Below are 14,517 nucleotides of genomic sequence, written 5' to 3'. Positions count from 1 at the left end.
GTCTATTCACTGTCTGCTGGGCACTGGAGACGTAGTGGGGAACATGGTTTGGTTTCTATGAGCCTACGAATTGTACTTGCTTTATGCTTTATTTTAGCATGTTCATGCTTGTAATCTTTGTGTATTATCTTTTCTACTGAGATGAAAAGTATAGACATTTATATTTATACTTCCTTGGGATTTCCATAGAATACGCACATGCTATGGAAGGCAGTCAGTCTTCCAGTGGGGACTAAGCTCCTTAATATATCTATTTTTCTGTATCTGTCTCTTCTGCCCAGGATCTTGCTAACAGTAACTGTTTTATAAACCCTAAGTGTGTGTTTGATGAATGCAAGAGGACTCTGTCCTGATAACTCCATTTCCCTTTGCTCATTGAAGAGACTTGATGATTCTTCTAAGCCAGGACATACACAAACCAGAACATAAGAATAAGTACCTTCTTTTCAACACACCTTTTCTGGAGTTGTGTTGACAAGCAACTGGTTGAATAAATGTGGGTTTGTCCATAGTTGGGAATGTTAGGCAGTCATCAAATCGATGTAACTGAAGTATATTTATTGACATGGAAAAATGTCACAAGAATTTGTTGAGTGAAAAAAGTAACAAAGTCATATAAATTCTATGGAGTCATTTTTTAATGAAAAACATACAGCAAAAAGGTTCTTAAAAAATGATAACAGTACTTATAAAATTAACTCTGAAATGAATGCTTTTATATCCTTTTTGCTTACGTAGGTTTTCAGATTTTGCTGTATTATCATGTTGTTTGTAAAGTTACATAAACGTAAAGGAAATTAATGCCTGTAGTTCGACCACATCTTTTTAACATACATTTGTGTAGTGATGATTTTCTATGCTTGTGAAACTTGAAAAATTACTTTTTATTATTTGGTTGAGAGTTGGAGAAGTAATTCTGTTTTGTGGCACAGGTCATTGTAGGGTAAAAATGAGTACAGTATATTTGTTCAGTAACATGTAAGCGGAGAAGAAGGGCATCTTGCACTGTTCTCGCTGACCTAAGTTAGCATTTCCTTCCTCTGCAGGCCAAGTGATGACCACTTTGTACAGATCATGTGTATCCGAAAAGGGAAGAGAATGGTTGCCCGTATTCTTCCTTTCCTCTCCACAGAGCAAGCAGCTGACATTCTCATGACAACAGCCAGGAATCTCCCTTTCCTTATCAAGAAGGATGCCCAAGATGAGGTGATGATCCCCCATGTGGGACTTCTTTCCTTTGGGTCTTCACAGTTGATAAGAGCTCTAGAATCCAAATTGCTTCTCCTCTCCTCTCCCCTTTTCTGTAGTTTTGTCTAACCTTTGGCAGTAGGATTTGATTATTTAAAGCAAAACTTTACTCCAGGCCTATATTCTTGATCCCATTTTTTTCCTCCCAACAGAGCAAGTTCCTAAACTGAGGAAAGCAAAAAATCCCATTTTATAAGCCATACAGAGAAAGACAGATACCATATGGTTTCACTCTTATGCGGATCCTGAGAAACTTAACAGAAACCCATGGGGGAGGGGAAGGAAAAAAAAAAAAAAAAGAGGTTAGAGTGGAAGAGAGCCAAAGCATAAGAGACTGTTAAAAACTGAGAACAAACTGAGGGTTGATGGGGGGTGGGAGGTAGGGGAGGGTGGGTGATGGGTATTGAGGAGGGCACTTTTTGGGATGAGCACTGGGTGTTGTATGGAAACCAATTTGACAATAAATTTCATATATTGAAAATAAAAAATTAAAAAAAAAATCCCATTTTATTTGATGCAGTTGCAAAACTGTGTTGCGTATCAGAATTTCTTAGGAAGCAGATAATTTAGCTCTACTCCAAACATGCTGAACCAGAATTTACAGAAGAAAGATCAGGGCTTTTGTATCTATAACGAGAGTCCCCAGGTAAATCTGATGCTCATGAAAGTTTGCACTTACGGTCTTGGTTACTTTGCTGGGTATAAAGCATCACTCATTGGCTGTTATCAAGACTGAACGTTCGCCTGTAGCCTTAGTTGAATGGTATCCCACAGGAATCAAGCCAGTGCTTATAACTAATAATTGTCACGATCTAAACTAGGCTGGAATTTGCAGCACTTGGGTGGCTCAGTCGGTTAAGCATCCGACTTCAGCTCAGGTCATGATCTCGCGGTTCATGGGTTCAAGCCCTGTGTCATGCTCTGTACTGATGGCTCAGAGCCTGGACCCTGCTTCAGATTGTCTCCTTCTCTCTCTGCCCCTCCCCCCGCTCGCACTGTCTCTCTCACTCAAAAAATGAACGAACATTAAAAATTTAAACTAGTCTGGAATTTGAAACATGATTTTGAAGTTTAGAAGCTAACTGTTGGTAAGAAAGAATTGCTCTTTCTTGTTCTTGTCGTAACACTCGAAAGATTAACAATATTTAGAATAGTCTTAAGTTCAGAGCAAGAAATTGATAAAGGCAGCATAAAGGAAAATCATTACCAAGTGTGAGGTTCAGAATGTTAGAATTTATGAGAGTGAGCCTGTTACAATAGACTGTGAGTTGATTAAGAACAATCTGGTGTTGGTCCACAGAAAACATGATGCCAGGATACCCTATAAGTGGTATGGCATGAAAGAGTGAACATTACTTCTCCTGAAGTAATAATAATAACTCCTTCTGAGTTGAAAAATTCCTTGTGAAGTTGTAGCACCTATAGAAGAAAGTAATGCCAAGTGGAGCCTTCATCATCAAGAACAGTGAAGTGGGATGAGACAGACACAGTTTTTTAAGGATTTCAAGAAGGAAAAATGGAGTGAAGTTTAAGGAGTTGAGGTTTATCTTCGAAAAAGCAAGACTAAAGCAACAGCTCCCTTGACAGCTTATAGATTGTTCTAGGTCGTGAGGCGGGCACTCAGTCTTAGAGGAACTCATCAGTGGAGACAAGTTTGGGAGAGCTTTATTCATTCAGTAAATATTGAACGCCTTTGTGAACCAGGCACTATTTTAGGTCCCAGAAATACAGCACCTAGAGCTAGGTGCTGGGAGCTAGGAATTCAAAGATGCTTGCTTGAGTGGAGGTACCTGCTGAGCAGGAAAACTTGGTTAACTGCAGAGGTGGAGTTTTTACCTATATGCACTAGAGTCGTAGGCCACTTTTCCAAATACCATTTCTTGAAGTAATAACTAGCAGGTCCGCAGCACAAAATATACAAGGTAATCCTGGAATATCTCATGCCAGAAAGTAAGGAAGCTAAAAGCTTACTGGGGTCCCATGTAAAATTGCACAAACCAAACCGAAGGGGCTCCTGTAGGCCAAAAATGGGATAATTTGCATCAGAAAGCGAAAGTACGGCAATGGATTGAAATATATTAAAGATTTTTCATTCATTGAGTTCATAATGATACCAAAAAATATATTAATCACCTTCAGAGATTGCTAGGCCATCTAGAACTCATTATTCTGAGAATGGGTAAACTTTGAAAGAGAATCAAACCTTTATCTTGCCTTTCCATCACAACCAAGTATCACGGTAACCAGAAAGTTGATAACAGAAGGTTCTTCATAGAAGAATTTCAGCTAATAAATGCAAAAGAAATGATGAAATTAGAAGATCACCGCTTTACAACCCCTAGCAACATAGCCAGTCAGTCTGGACAGCAGTGCCTACTGGTGCAAAAGGCATTAGATAACAGGTGGATGGGAAACTTTACAGTGGTTGGGGCAGGAGCAGACATCTGATCACTAAGCAGGGGCGGGGCGGGGGGGGGGCGCCCACACACTGTGCTTCTTAACATGATGCAGGAGAAGGCACACAAGTTTTCTTGCCCTCGTCTTCCCACCCGCCTCCAGGGAACTTAAACCTGATTTAATCAAACCTCTGATTCTAACCATTGGTTTTTATCGGAAAGACAGAGGCTAGTAGAAGCTGTTAAGTGACCTCACAGAGGTACAAGTAGCCAAATCCAAACTATGGGACAGATAACTCAGTGTCTTCAACAACTAAATAACAAGACGAGACGGGCAGTGGGCAAAGGACCTATTCACAGATTTTTCTTTTTTCTTTTCTTTTCCTTTTCTTTCCCTTTCCTTCTTTTGAGAACACAAGCAATGGAGGGGGCACAGAGCCCGATTGAGGGCTCAAACTCAAGAGCCCATGAGATCATGACCTGAGCCAAAATCAATAGTCAGACCCTCCTGAGCTACCAAGGTGCCCCCTGTTCACAGATTTTAAAAGCCTTACCAGCCAGATGCAATTTGTGGGTCTTGTTGGAATCATGATTAGAATAAGTCAACTGCTAAAAGACATTTTTGAGACAAGTGAAGAAATTTGAATTTGGAGGAGATTTAATTTTGTTAGGTGCCGTAATACAGCAAGAGGTCTTGTTAGAGACCCAAAGTAGAGTATTTACGTATGAAATGATTTAGGAGAAACATAGACTGGCAGGATGCTGATGATTTATTGTTGAAACTGGGTGATGGGTACACAGACATCATCATACACTTGTTCACTTTTATGTATGATTAAAGCTGCTTTCGTTGTTAAAGCTGTGTTTATTTAGACTAGTAGATCACAAATTGTCTACTTTTTTTTTTTTTTTAATGTTTTTATTTATTTTTGAGACAGAGTGTGAGTGGGGGAGGGGCAGAGCGAGAGGGAGACACAGAATCCAAAGCAGGCTCCAGGCTCTGAGCTGTCAGCACAGAGCCCAACGCGGGGCTCGGACTCACGGACAGTGAAATCGTGACCTGAGCTGAAGTCAGATGCTCAACCAACTGAGCCACCCAGGCGCCCCACAGATAGTCTACTCTTGAACGCCACGCTTGAATGCCGTCTGAAGTAACACCAGCCATCATTTTTTATACCGTGGACACTGAGTTCTGGGAGCACCCTTGATTTCCTTACCTGTGTTAGAACCTAGTTTTATTGGTAGCACTGTATTCTCACCTTCCAGTCTGGGCCTTGGGGCGGAACGGAGGGAACGACTCAACGGCCTTGGATTCTGGTTCTCTCTGTTAGCTATGTCACTCTGAACACCGAGCCCCCCCCCACCTTTTTTTTTTCTCATACCAAGGCCCTTTTCATTTAGCTTGTCTAATCTGTGAAAATTGGATTATCATTTCTCCATTTCCTCACTGAGCTTTTATAAAGGTCAAACAAGATCCAGTGAAGTCTGAAAGTACTTCTGGGTAGTTCTGAGGACTCGGGATCTCCCTGTCTCCCAGTGCTTCTGAGGGTATAATGAAAGTGCCCGTATACTTGTGACTCCCCACTGAGCCTTAGCTCCCTGAAGGTCTGTCCTGTGTACCATTTCATTTTAACCCACGCAGCCAGACACACCGTAGGCATTTCAGTCAGTATTTGTGGAGTGAATTAAAACACTGATGTCTTCTCATGAATCTTGCTCTTTGAGAAGTGATTTTACACCCTTGGTTCACACAAGTCATGTTTCCTGCGCAAATCGAGTTTTAAAAAGTTCTCAGTAGACACCTCCGAATCCATTGTTAAGACCCAGCAGTACCTGCTAGACTCGTCAACCCTTTTTTGTTACAACTTGCCTGAGGCCGTTTGAGTGCACAGCTGAGCACCCCCATCCGGTCCGCGCCCACTGACACCCCAGTGGCCAGGATGTAATGCTTCTCTCTGTTTTCTGTAGGTGCTGCCATGCTTACTGAGTCCCTTCTCCCTCCTGCTCTATCACCTTCCATCAGTGACTGTCACCAGCCTTCTGCAACAGCTAATGAACCTACCTCAGAGCGCGGCCGCGCCAGCGCCCTCTAACCCTCACCTCGCTGCTGTGCTCCAGAACAAGGTGCTCTTGCCCTCCTGTGTCCCTGAACTTTGCCAGCCTTCTAGATTTGAGTTGTAGATACAAATAGTGGCTGCTGTAGCTGTGGCAACTTGTAAAAGAAAGGCTTCTTTCAGTCAGAAGTTACGTTGAGCTCCTAGTGACAGAGGCTAGGAAGGACGAAGGTTTCAGCAAAATAGGGTTTTCTGTATCTCATGTGGAACAGCTCTCGTGTGGTGTCCACGTTGCCCTCAGGGACACAGGCTCCTTTGGTTTGCCTTCTCTGCAGCCTTAGCAGTGGCTGCCATGCTGGTGACCCTCAGGCTCCGTGCCGGTTGTTGAATTCAAGGCTCCACTTTGCATCAGGAAGAGAGGTGTGTGCAGAGGGGCCAAACGGTGGATATCTGCCGTCTGTCTGCCTTGTCTGGACCTGTTCCAGGAGTTCTAACCATCAGCTTAACCTCAGTGGCCAGGTTCAACTCACCTGCCACACGTCACTGCAGAGAAGCCTGGAAAACATCTCTCAGTTCACAGCGGTGTGACCTCAGATAAAATCAGAGTTCTCACATGAGGACGAGAACGTATTGGGTCAGTAATCCACACTCTCGGTCGTGAGACTAAATAGTAGAAGACATCCCATTTCATATTTCATTTACATCAGTTTGACGATCCAGAGACGTGCAAAGGAAGCATAACAGGAGAGAAGACGCGAGCTCTCAGCAGGTTTCCATTCCTTGCCTGCCATTTTCTAAGCTTGTGACACCAAACAGATGATTTTGCTTTGCCGAGCCCATTTCCTGACCTGGAAGTGGAAGTGACGAGGTCGATTCCAGGGCTGTCCTGTTACTCAGATGAGTGCACCGCTGTGACCTTCAGTGTCATGCCTTTCCGCAGTGGGCACGTGTGCTGGCAGAGAGAGAAAGTAGTGTCAAGGCCTCTATCTCCCTCGCACCTGAAAACCCGCCAAAAAGTGACTGAGGGCGGTACATCCGGGGCCGAGAGGTGACAGTGCTTCGGGGGCCAGAAGATGGAGATTCTGGAGGGATAGCTTATAGGCCTTCCACCTTATTCAGTCTATGAGTTGTAAAGTTGATAAAGGCGATAGAAAACCACGAAGTCAGACAAGAGGTTATATGTGTAGCCCAGTGTCGTTTTCCTGACGGTGACACAAAGGTTGTCCTCTGTGAGGTGAACTCAGAAAGGTGGGATTCCCTTCAGATCCAGTATAGCTATGACTTCTACATTTAACCTTGTACCACTCGTCCCCATTTGTATTTCCTTCTGTGCCTCCTCAGACCACACATCCACCGGATAAAACCAATCTAATGAAACAAATCTTTAACCTCAAAGCACGTTGTTAGATTAGAAACATGGGTGTATCGTGTATCCTTTTTCTGTTTTTAACATCTCGTCTAAGCCTTTATATGTCCAGTAGGTGTATCCTTTGTTAAGGAAAGTTTTTACAGAGGTTTAAGGAAATCCCTTCATATCCTGATCATTTCAGTTACCTTTCTTTGTATATTTTCCCACCAGTCGTAACATCTTTTTTTCTTAGTTCAAAATCTCGTAATCTGTGTAGTGTTTTTCCTTACGTTTGCTGTGAACTTTAATTTTCTGTATCCAAGTTTGTCGTTGATTTTCTTTTTTAATCCGTTTCCGTTGTAGCGAACAGGAGAAAATCTAACTGCACATTTTCCGTGGCAGGGAAACTAGCTTCTCCTGTCACGGTGGGGTGGGCGAGCAGAGAGGGACTTCCCCTCTCGTGGAGCATGCCTGTTGCTGCTCTGCCGGAAGTAGAGTCGGGAGGACTCGGCCTCCCAGTTCACGGTTGTCTGACGTTTGCCCCGTTTTGCAGCACTGCGGTGAGGTCCTTTTGATCTGGTGCCGTTCCCCATCTAGTACTGGGATCCCTTCGGTGGTGGTGGAGGACGGATGCGGTGCTGATTTTGAGTCCCTCTGTCTCCTCTTGTAGTTTGGCCTGTCACTGCTCCTCGTCATCCTGAGCCGTGGGGAAGACCTACAGAGTTCAGAGCCTGCTACAGAATCCACACAGAACAACCAGTGGTCAGTCGGGGTTGGGTTTCTCCTTTCAGTCTTTTCAGAATAATCTTTTATTCTTTTCTTATACTGTCCTTATCGGTTCTCACCGGGTTACCTTTCAGGACAGAGGTGATGTTCATGGCGACCCGAGAACTTCTGCGGATTCCCCAAGCAGCCCTGGCCAAGCCAATCTCAATACCGACAAACCTGGTATCCCTCTTTTCTCGCTATGTTGACCGACAGAAACTGAACTTGCTGGAAACAAAGCTGCAGTAAGTTTGAAACAGGAGAGTTGCGCATCTTTCTAAAGTTGGCACTTTAGAAATCCCGAGGAGAGGAGGTCAGGGGCCTAGGACTGAATGTAGTGGAAGACAGTAGAGACTCGTATCAAATCTCTAAGCATCTGCCAGAGACCGGGCCCCGTACCAGGAGCAGCAGCACCCTCAGAGCTGACTAAGGGTAGAGAGAGGTTGTGGGTGTTCTGTTACGAGAATTCTAACAAGGGTGTGACTTTGATGCAAAAGATTGCCTTCTGTTTTAACTCATTTACACAAGTTTCCTTTTTCTCTTTCTTTATACCCATAGGCTAGTTCAGGGGATACGATAAAAGATCTCCAAATGTGTCCTGTACCTCCTTTTGGCTGCCACCTGCACTGCCGCCATCACAATGGAGTGTTTTTAAATGAGGGAGGGAAGGTAGCTTATTCCCCAAAGCGTCTTGTGGGACTGATTCCTGTTGGCAGGGGTCGTCTCTGAATGCCAGGTATTTCCCCACTGCTCTGTGAAATTTGGCTGGGTGACTCTTCTGGTTTCTTCTTACCTTCTGTGTTACAATTCTGCATGTCCTGCTGTCCCTCAAGTCTTCTCAATTGTGCATTTTCTTTGCCCTAGAGACACAAATATAATCTCTCCCTTTGTCCCACCACCACTGCTCCAGGTCACAGTAGACTGTAGCCTGCCAGAGGGTTCCTTCCCTCATCCTATCAAAGTCTTCTTTCGTTGCCCCATATTAATACGACTATAGGAGAACCAATTAAGTAGAAACCAATATATACATATATGCGCGCACGCCCCCTCTGCACGCGTTCGTGTGGTCTCCAGAGGATCCGTAAAGAAAGAGTTTTAGATTGAGAAATACGTAGTTGACACGTCCCTCCTCTAAAAACAAACCAGCCGATGTATTTTTAATCTGTTTCTAGTCCATCCTGTAATTAATTTGGTGGGTTCTACTTGTCTTAATATAAACGCAGGGTATGCAGCACGTTAATAAAATCAGAACTCTTAATTGGCTGACACCCAGCTCTAGGCTGAGAAGTCCTGTCTCTCGTCCCCGCTGTACTTCCTCGGTGTCTGTCCACCTCAGTGAAAACGTACACGGTTAAGCCCTTTTCCGGCTACAACGGCAGTGCCCCAGGGCCTGTCCCCTCTACGACCTGCAGGGTTGCCCCTGATGAACCGGACGAGAGCCTGCTTCCGCAGCATAGCGTTTGCACACTCGCTCTGTCTTCCTAAGACAATTTCAGTAAGCCATGCTTTTACTTCCCTCGCCCCCATTCTGATTTGGTGTCGGGGGTAGCAACCTCCAGCGGTAGCCACGGAAGCGGAGTTCGGCTTGCTTTGCTCTGCGGGCTCCTCCACGCCACGGACACACCTGCTGTCCTTCCCCCTTCACCTCCAGGCCCCCGCTCCCAGGCAGCCAGGGGCCTGGCTCTGCGTCCCGGCAGGGACAGCCCCCCGCGGTCCTTTGCACCTGTCCCTGTCCTGCGCAGCAGCCACACAGGATGAGGGGTTTGATCCCGAGTGATCTCAGCCCTCAAGGCAGTTAAATCAGAGTCTGTTTCTCATGACTGTCCTGATACACTTTTTGCTCTTCTCACCTTTTCAAATGTTAGTGAGGGGACAGGTTATGATATTTAAAGAGAATCAACATTTTGCACATACATGTATTGTACAACCAGAAAGCCCTCCGTTGTAACCGGCTGTCCTCACTCTCCATCTGTCTGTCCCCGTTCCATAGCCCCGGCCCCACCAGCTGCTCCGCGGTGACATGACCTAGCTTCCCTCTGCCCTCACCTACTGACTGTTTCCACCATGCGCCTCTCCTCCCTTCCCCTCACAACTGATCAAGTGAATACTTGACTATTATTTCTTCCTTTCTGTGCTTTCTCTTTTTTGTTTGGTTCTAATTAATAAAAATTAAAGTTTCTAAATTTACATTTTTATAGGGTATTGTAAATAAAAACAAATTGTATACTTGAAAAACCGTGTGCCTGCATTTCTGCTTCGTGTTACTTCTTGTCTGAATTTGTATGATATCACCTGTGTCTCCGGCCCATTGAGATGGACTGGCAAAGCTTTCGGTGTTGGGGACCGGTGAGGATTTTCCCTGTTAAATGTTGTAAGGGACACAGAGCAAAGAGCTTATGTATACGTGGTAACTTACCTTGAAAAACCTAGGTGCTTTGAGTCCTCCCCCGCGCACCCTTTCACTACAAGCCAAGGTTCTGCGCTATAGTAGGCACACCAGCAGGCACACCAGCCCGTCTGCGTCCAGTGACTTCCGGAGGCTCCGTGTAGCCAAGTTTGGCCTAAAGCTGCCGCGGCCGTTAGCTCTTCCATCGCACAGTTCGCCTGCTCAGCAGAGACGGAGAAGAGTCGACGATTCTTTGTAGTAAGTCTGTGTTAATTACTTCAGGCTCGGATGTTCTTTTTACCCTAACATGCCCCAGATGAGAGACTCCACTGTCACCCCTCTCTCCCCTCCTCGTGGTGTGAGCGCTAGACTCTCCCTCACTGTATCTTCTCACAAAACTTTCAGGATCAAGCGATTTCTGGCCCAAACCAAGAGCAGAATCGTCCCAGTCCCCGTTGTGTTCGTGTGAGAACTGGTAGCAAAAGCACGTGCAGCTCCAGGAGCCGTCGGAGAACCAGGCAGAGGCCTCGAGGACCTGCAGGGAGGCGGCCTGCGCGTGCGTGCGTGCGTGCAGCGCCAGGCTGAAAACCACCACCGTCTGGACGGCTGCACACGTCTTCCCAGGCAAATGATTTTTCTCTTCATCTCTATGCTTCTGCGCTTAGCTGCCTGGTTCGGCAATAACTAGAGACCTTTCGTTTGGGGGGAAGACCTCAGCAAACAAGAAAGACATTTAAAAGGATAACAATTATGAAGGATAAAGAGGGAGATCTTTAACTTTGTTGGGCACCTACTTGCATGAAAATGTTTCCTGACCAGCAGACAAGACAGGCTCCTCGAGGGGAACGAGTTTGCCTGAGCCGATGTCGCCTGTGTGCCGCGGAGCAGGGGACTCGGGATGTTCTGGCTGCCGGGACCGACTAAGGCTGTCTTCCCGGGAGCACCTCCTCTCCCGTCTTACAAAGAGAACGTCGAGGCCTCATCTGATGGTGCCGCGGTGTTACAGGCTGGGCACCCTCGCGTTCCAGAAGACAACCCAGAATGTAGGAAGGGAGGCTTGAGGGAGCTTGTGGCCCACGTGCCCGCAGCTGAAGCTCCCAGGTGGCAGGGACTTGCCTCCGAGCCCCCGCAGTTAGTGGAAAAGCCAAGAAAGGAGTTCAGGCTTGTATGCTGCCTGTTCCTCTCCAGATTACAGTCCCCAGTCAGAGATGCGGGCTCTTCTCCAGAAAATACATGGCATTTCTTGGGAGAAAGACTGAGTTTAAGAAATGTGCTCCTACTTTATGAATGGAACAATAGCTTACAGTAACTCCTGACTTTTAAGTCGTAGTGTATGTGAGAGAGATTGTTCTAGGTGCTTAGAAAGTCATTTTTAAGACTCAAGAGTAACCAGTAAAAGCAGGTCTTAACCTCCGTGTTAATGTATGTCAACAATAATCAGATTACATGATGCACTGAAATAATTTACGACAATGGGGCACAGAGCTAAAAGCTGACATCGGTGCATGTAATCCTGTAAGGAAAAGAAGACCCTGGGAGCACCTGGGTGACTCAGTCAATTGAGCGATGGACCTTAACTCAGGTCATGATCTTGCGGTTGGTGAGTTTGAGCCCCATGCCCGGCTTGCTGCTGTCAGCTTGTCAGCACGGAGCCCACTTCAGATCTTCTGTTCCCCCTCTCTGTCCCTCCCCTGCTTGCACTCTCTCAAAAGTAAACAAAACATGTTAAGTAATAGATCACACACTTGTGAACAATAATTTTTACAAAAGAAGGGGCGCGTGGGTGGCCCAGTCAGTAAAGCGTCTGACTTCGGCTCAGGTCATGATCTCATGGTTCGTGAGTTCAAGGCCCGCAGTCGGGCTCTGTGCCGACAGCTCAGAGCCTGGAGCCTGCTTGGGATTCCCTGCCTCCCTCTCTCTCTGCCCCTCCCCCACCCATGCTCTGTCTCTCTCTGAAAAATAAAAATTTAAAAAATAATTTTTACAAAAGAAAATGCAAGTAATATTAAGTTCACCTCCACTTGTCATAGAGACATAACAAAATACTTTTTTACCTATCAAGGTAGCAAAATCTTTAAAAATAATGCTAGTGAGAATTTGAGGCAGCCACCCATACTGGTAGGCTAAACTACATTTCTAGAAGTGCTTTGGCAATGTGAAGAGCTTCAGAAGTATTCATAGCCTCTGACTAATTCACTGGGCTCTAGAAATCTAAGGAAAGATTCCAAAGGAATGGTACTAACGCATTATTTATAATAAAAAAATTAGAAATAACTTAAACATCCAGTCTCACAATGATGGTTAGGTAAATAATCATCCATGTGTCACGGACAATTAGAAAAGCAGAATATTTAATCACGGAAAGATATGGGAAAACAATATATATGCTTTGAACGCAATTTTTAATTCATTTTTTTATTGTTATTTTTGAGAGAGAGCATGAGCGGGGAAGGGCAGAGAGAGAGGGGGACAGAGGATCTCCAGCAGACTCCACTGACAGCATTGAGCCTGATGTGGGGCTTGAACTCGTGAACTGTGAGATCATCACCTGAGCTGAAGTCGGACACTCGACCAATTGAGCCACCCAGGTAGCTCTTTTTTTTTTTTTTTTTTTTTAATATTTACTTTTGAGAGACAGCATGTGAGTGGGGGAGGGGCAGAGAGAGAGGGAAACACAGAATCTGAAGCAGGATCCAGACTCTGAGCTGTCAGCATACAGCCTGATGCAGGGCTCGAACTCGCAAGCTACGAGATCATGACCTGAGCTGAAGTCAGACATTTAACTGACTGAGCCACCCAGATGCCACCTGCCGCCCCCCACCCCAGGTCTCTTTTTGTTTGTTTATTTACTTTTTGAGAGAGAGAGAGAGACAGAGTGTGAGCGGCGGAGGGCCAGAGAGGGAGGGAGACACAGAATCTGAAGCAGGCTCCAGGCTCTGAGCTGTCAGCACAGAGCCCGACGTAGGGCTTGAACCCACAGCTGTGAGATCATGACCTGAGCCGAAGTCAGATACTCAACCAATTGAGCCACCCAGGCTTAACTGACTGAGCCACACAGGTGCCCCTCCCCAGTTCTTTTTATTATTTTTTATGTTTTCAATATATGAAATTTATTGTCAAATTGGTTTCCATACAATACCCAGTGCTCATCCCAAAACCCAGTTCTTTTTTTTAAAGATTTTTTTTATTATTTCAGAGAGACCATGCAAGCAGGGGAAGGGCAGAGGGAGAGAGAGTGAGAATCTTAAGCAGGCTCTGCGCTTAGCTTAGAGCCCAACTTGGGACTTGAACTCATGACCCTGGGATCATGAACTGAGCCCAAACCAAGAGTTAGATGCTCAACTGACTGAGCCACCCTGGCCCCCCAAATCAAATTATTTTTTAGAGGAGCTGTATATATAATGAAAAAAAGATAACGGGAGGGGAGGGTATGTTCTGAAAGGTTACTGGTGTCTGTCTCTAGGTAGTGGGAATACAGGGGCTCCTGGGTGACTCAGTAGGTTAAGTGTCTGACTTTGACTCAGGTCATGATCTCGTGGTTCATGGGTTTGAGCCCCGCATTGGGTTCTGTGCTGACAGCTCAGAGCCTGGAGCCTCCTTCAGATTCTGTCTCCCTTGCTCTCTGCCCCTCCCCCACTCACGCTCTGTCTCTGTCTCTCTCTCTCTCTCTCTCTGTCTCAAAAATAAGCATTAAAAATTTTTTCTTAGGTGGTGGGAATATGGGAAACTTATTTTTGCTTTTCAGTATTTTCCAAATTTCCATAGAGAAAACACATTGCTTATATTCTTAGGAGAAATATTTCTAAGGAAAAATTGCTTTGGGAGAGTTTAGTTAATTAACATGGGAAAATACTAAGAATACAAATGTTAACCATAAAATAGGTTCTGTATATGTATGTATGTGGCAATCACTATGGAGGGAAAAAGTAGGAAAAACAATGCCATCAAAGGTGACAAATTAGCAATGGTGACCTTTAAGGGGAGGACTGTGGGGGATTGGGGGGTGGGAATAATTGTTCCTTTTTCCATATTTTCCAAATTGTCTTCATTGAGCATGTATTGCTATTATAACCAAAAGGGCGATTATTCTCTAAACTAAAAATAGTAGTAGCTTTCTATTTCTAGTGAGAAAATAAGTTACAGAGGGCAAAAGCGTCTGATCTACTTGTGCTTGACTTTAGAGACAAAGCATTTGACTTTGTAGCAGATGAATGCGCGAGGGGTCTGAAAAAGTCACGTGAGAGCAGGGTAGTTACCCTGAAAAATGTGGTCAGGTATTAACGTAGCTCGGTAATTTAGATGGTTTGCCAATTGTGGGAT

The 14,517-nt window shown here is 45.1% G+C and overlaps 1 protein-coding gene across 1 annotated transcript in view; it reads left to right on the top strand.

The window, feature by feature from the left end:
- PATL1 (PAT1 homolog 1, processing body mRNA decay factor) overlaps positions 1-9,998 on the top strand; it is a 32,445-nt gene extending 22,447 nt beyond the window's left edge. The window contains exons 15-19 of the mRNA XM_045485344.1: positions 1,047-1,206; positions 5,613-5,768; positions 7,717-7,808; positions 7,907-8,056; positions 8,370-9,998. Coding sequence (XP_045341300.1) covers positions 1,047-1,206; positions 5,613-5,768; positions 7,717-7,808; positions 7,907-8,056; positions 8,370-8,391 — 580 coding nt within the window. The 3' untranslated portion in view covers positions 8,392-9,998. The remainder of the gene's footprint in view (positions 1-1,046; positions 1,207-5,612; positions 5,769-7,716; positions 7,809-7,906; positions 8,057-8,369) is intronic.
- The last annotated feature ends 4,519 nt before the right edge of the window (positions 9,999-14,517 follow it).

This window comes from Leopardus geoffroyi, chromosome D1, assembly GCF_018350155.1.
Source record: "Leopardus geoffroyi isolate Oge1 chromosome D1, O.geoffroyi_Oge1_pat1.0, whole genome shotgun sequence".
NCBI lineage: Eukaryota > Metazoa > Chordata > Mammalia > Carnivora > Felidae > Leopardus > Leopardus geoffroyi.
Note: the sequence above shows the minus strand (reverse complement) of the source record. Positions and strands in the feature narration are given on the sequence as shown.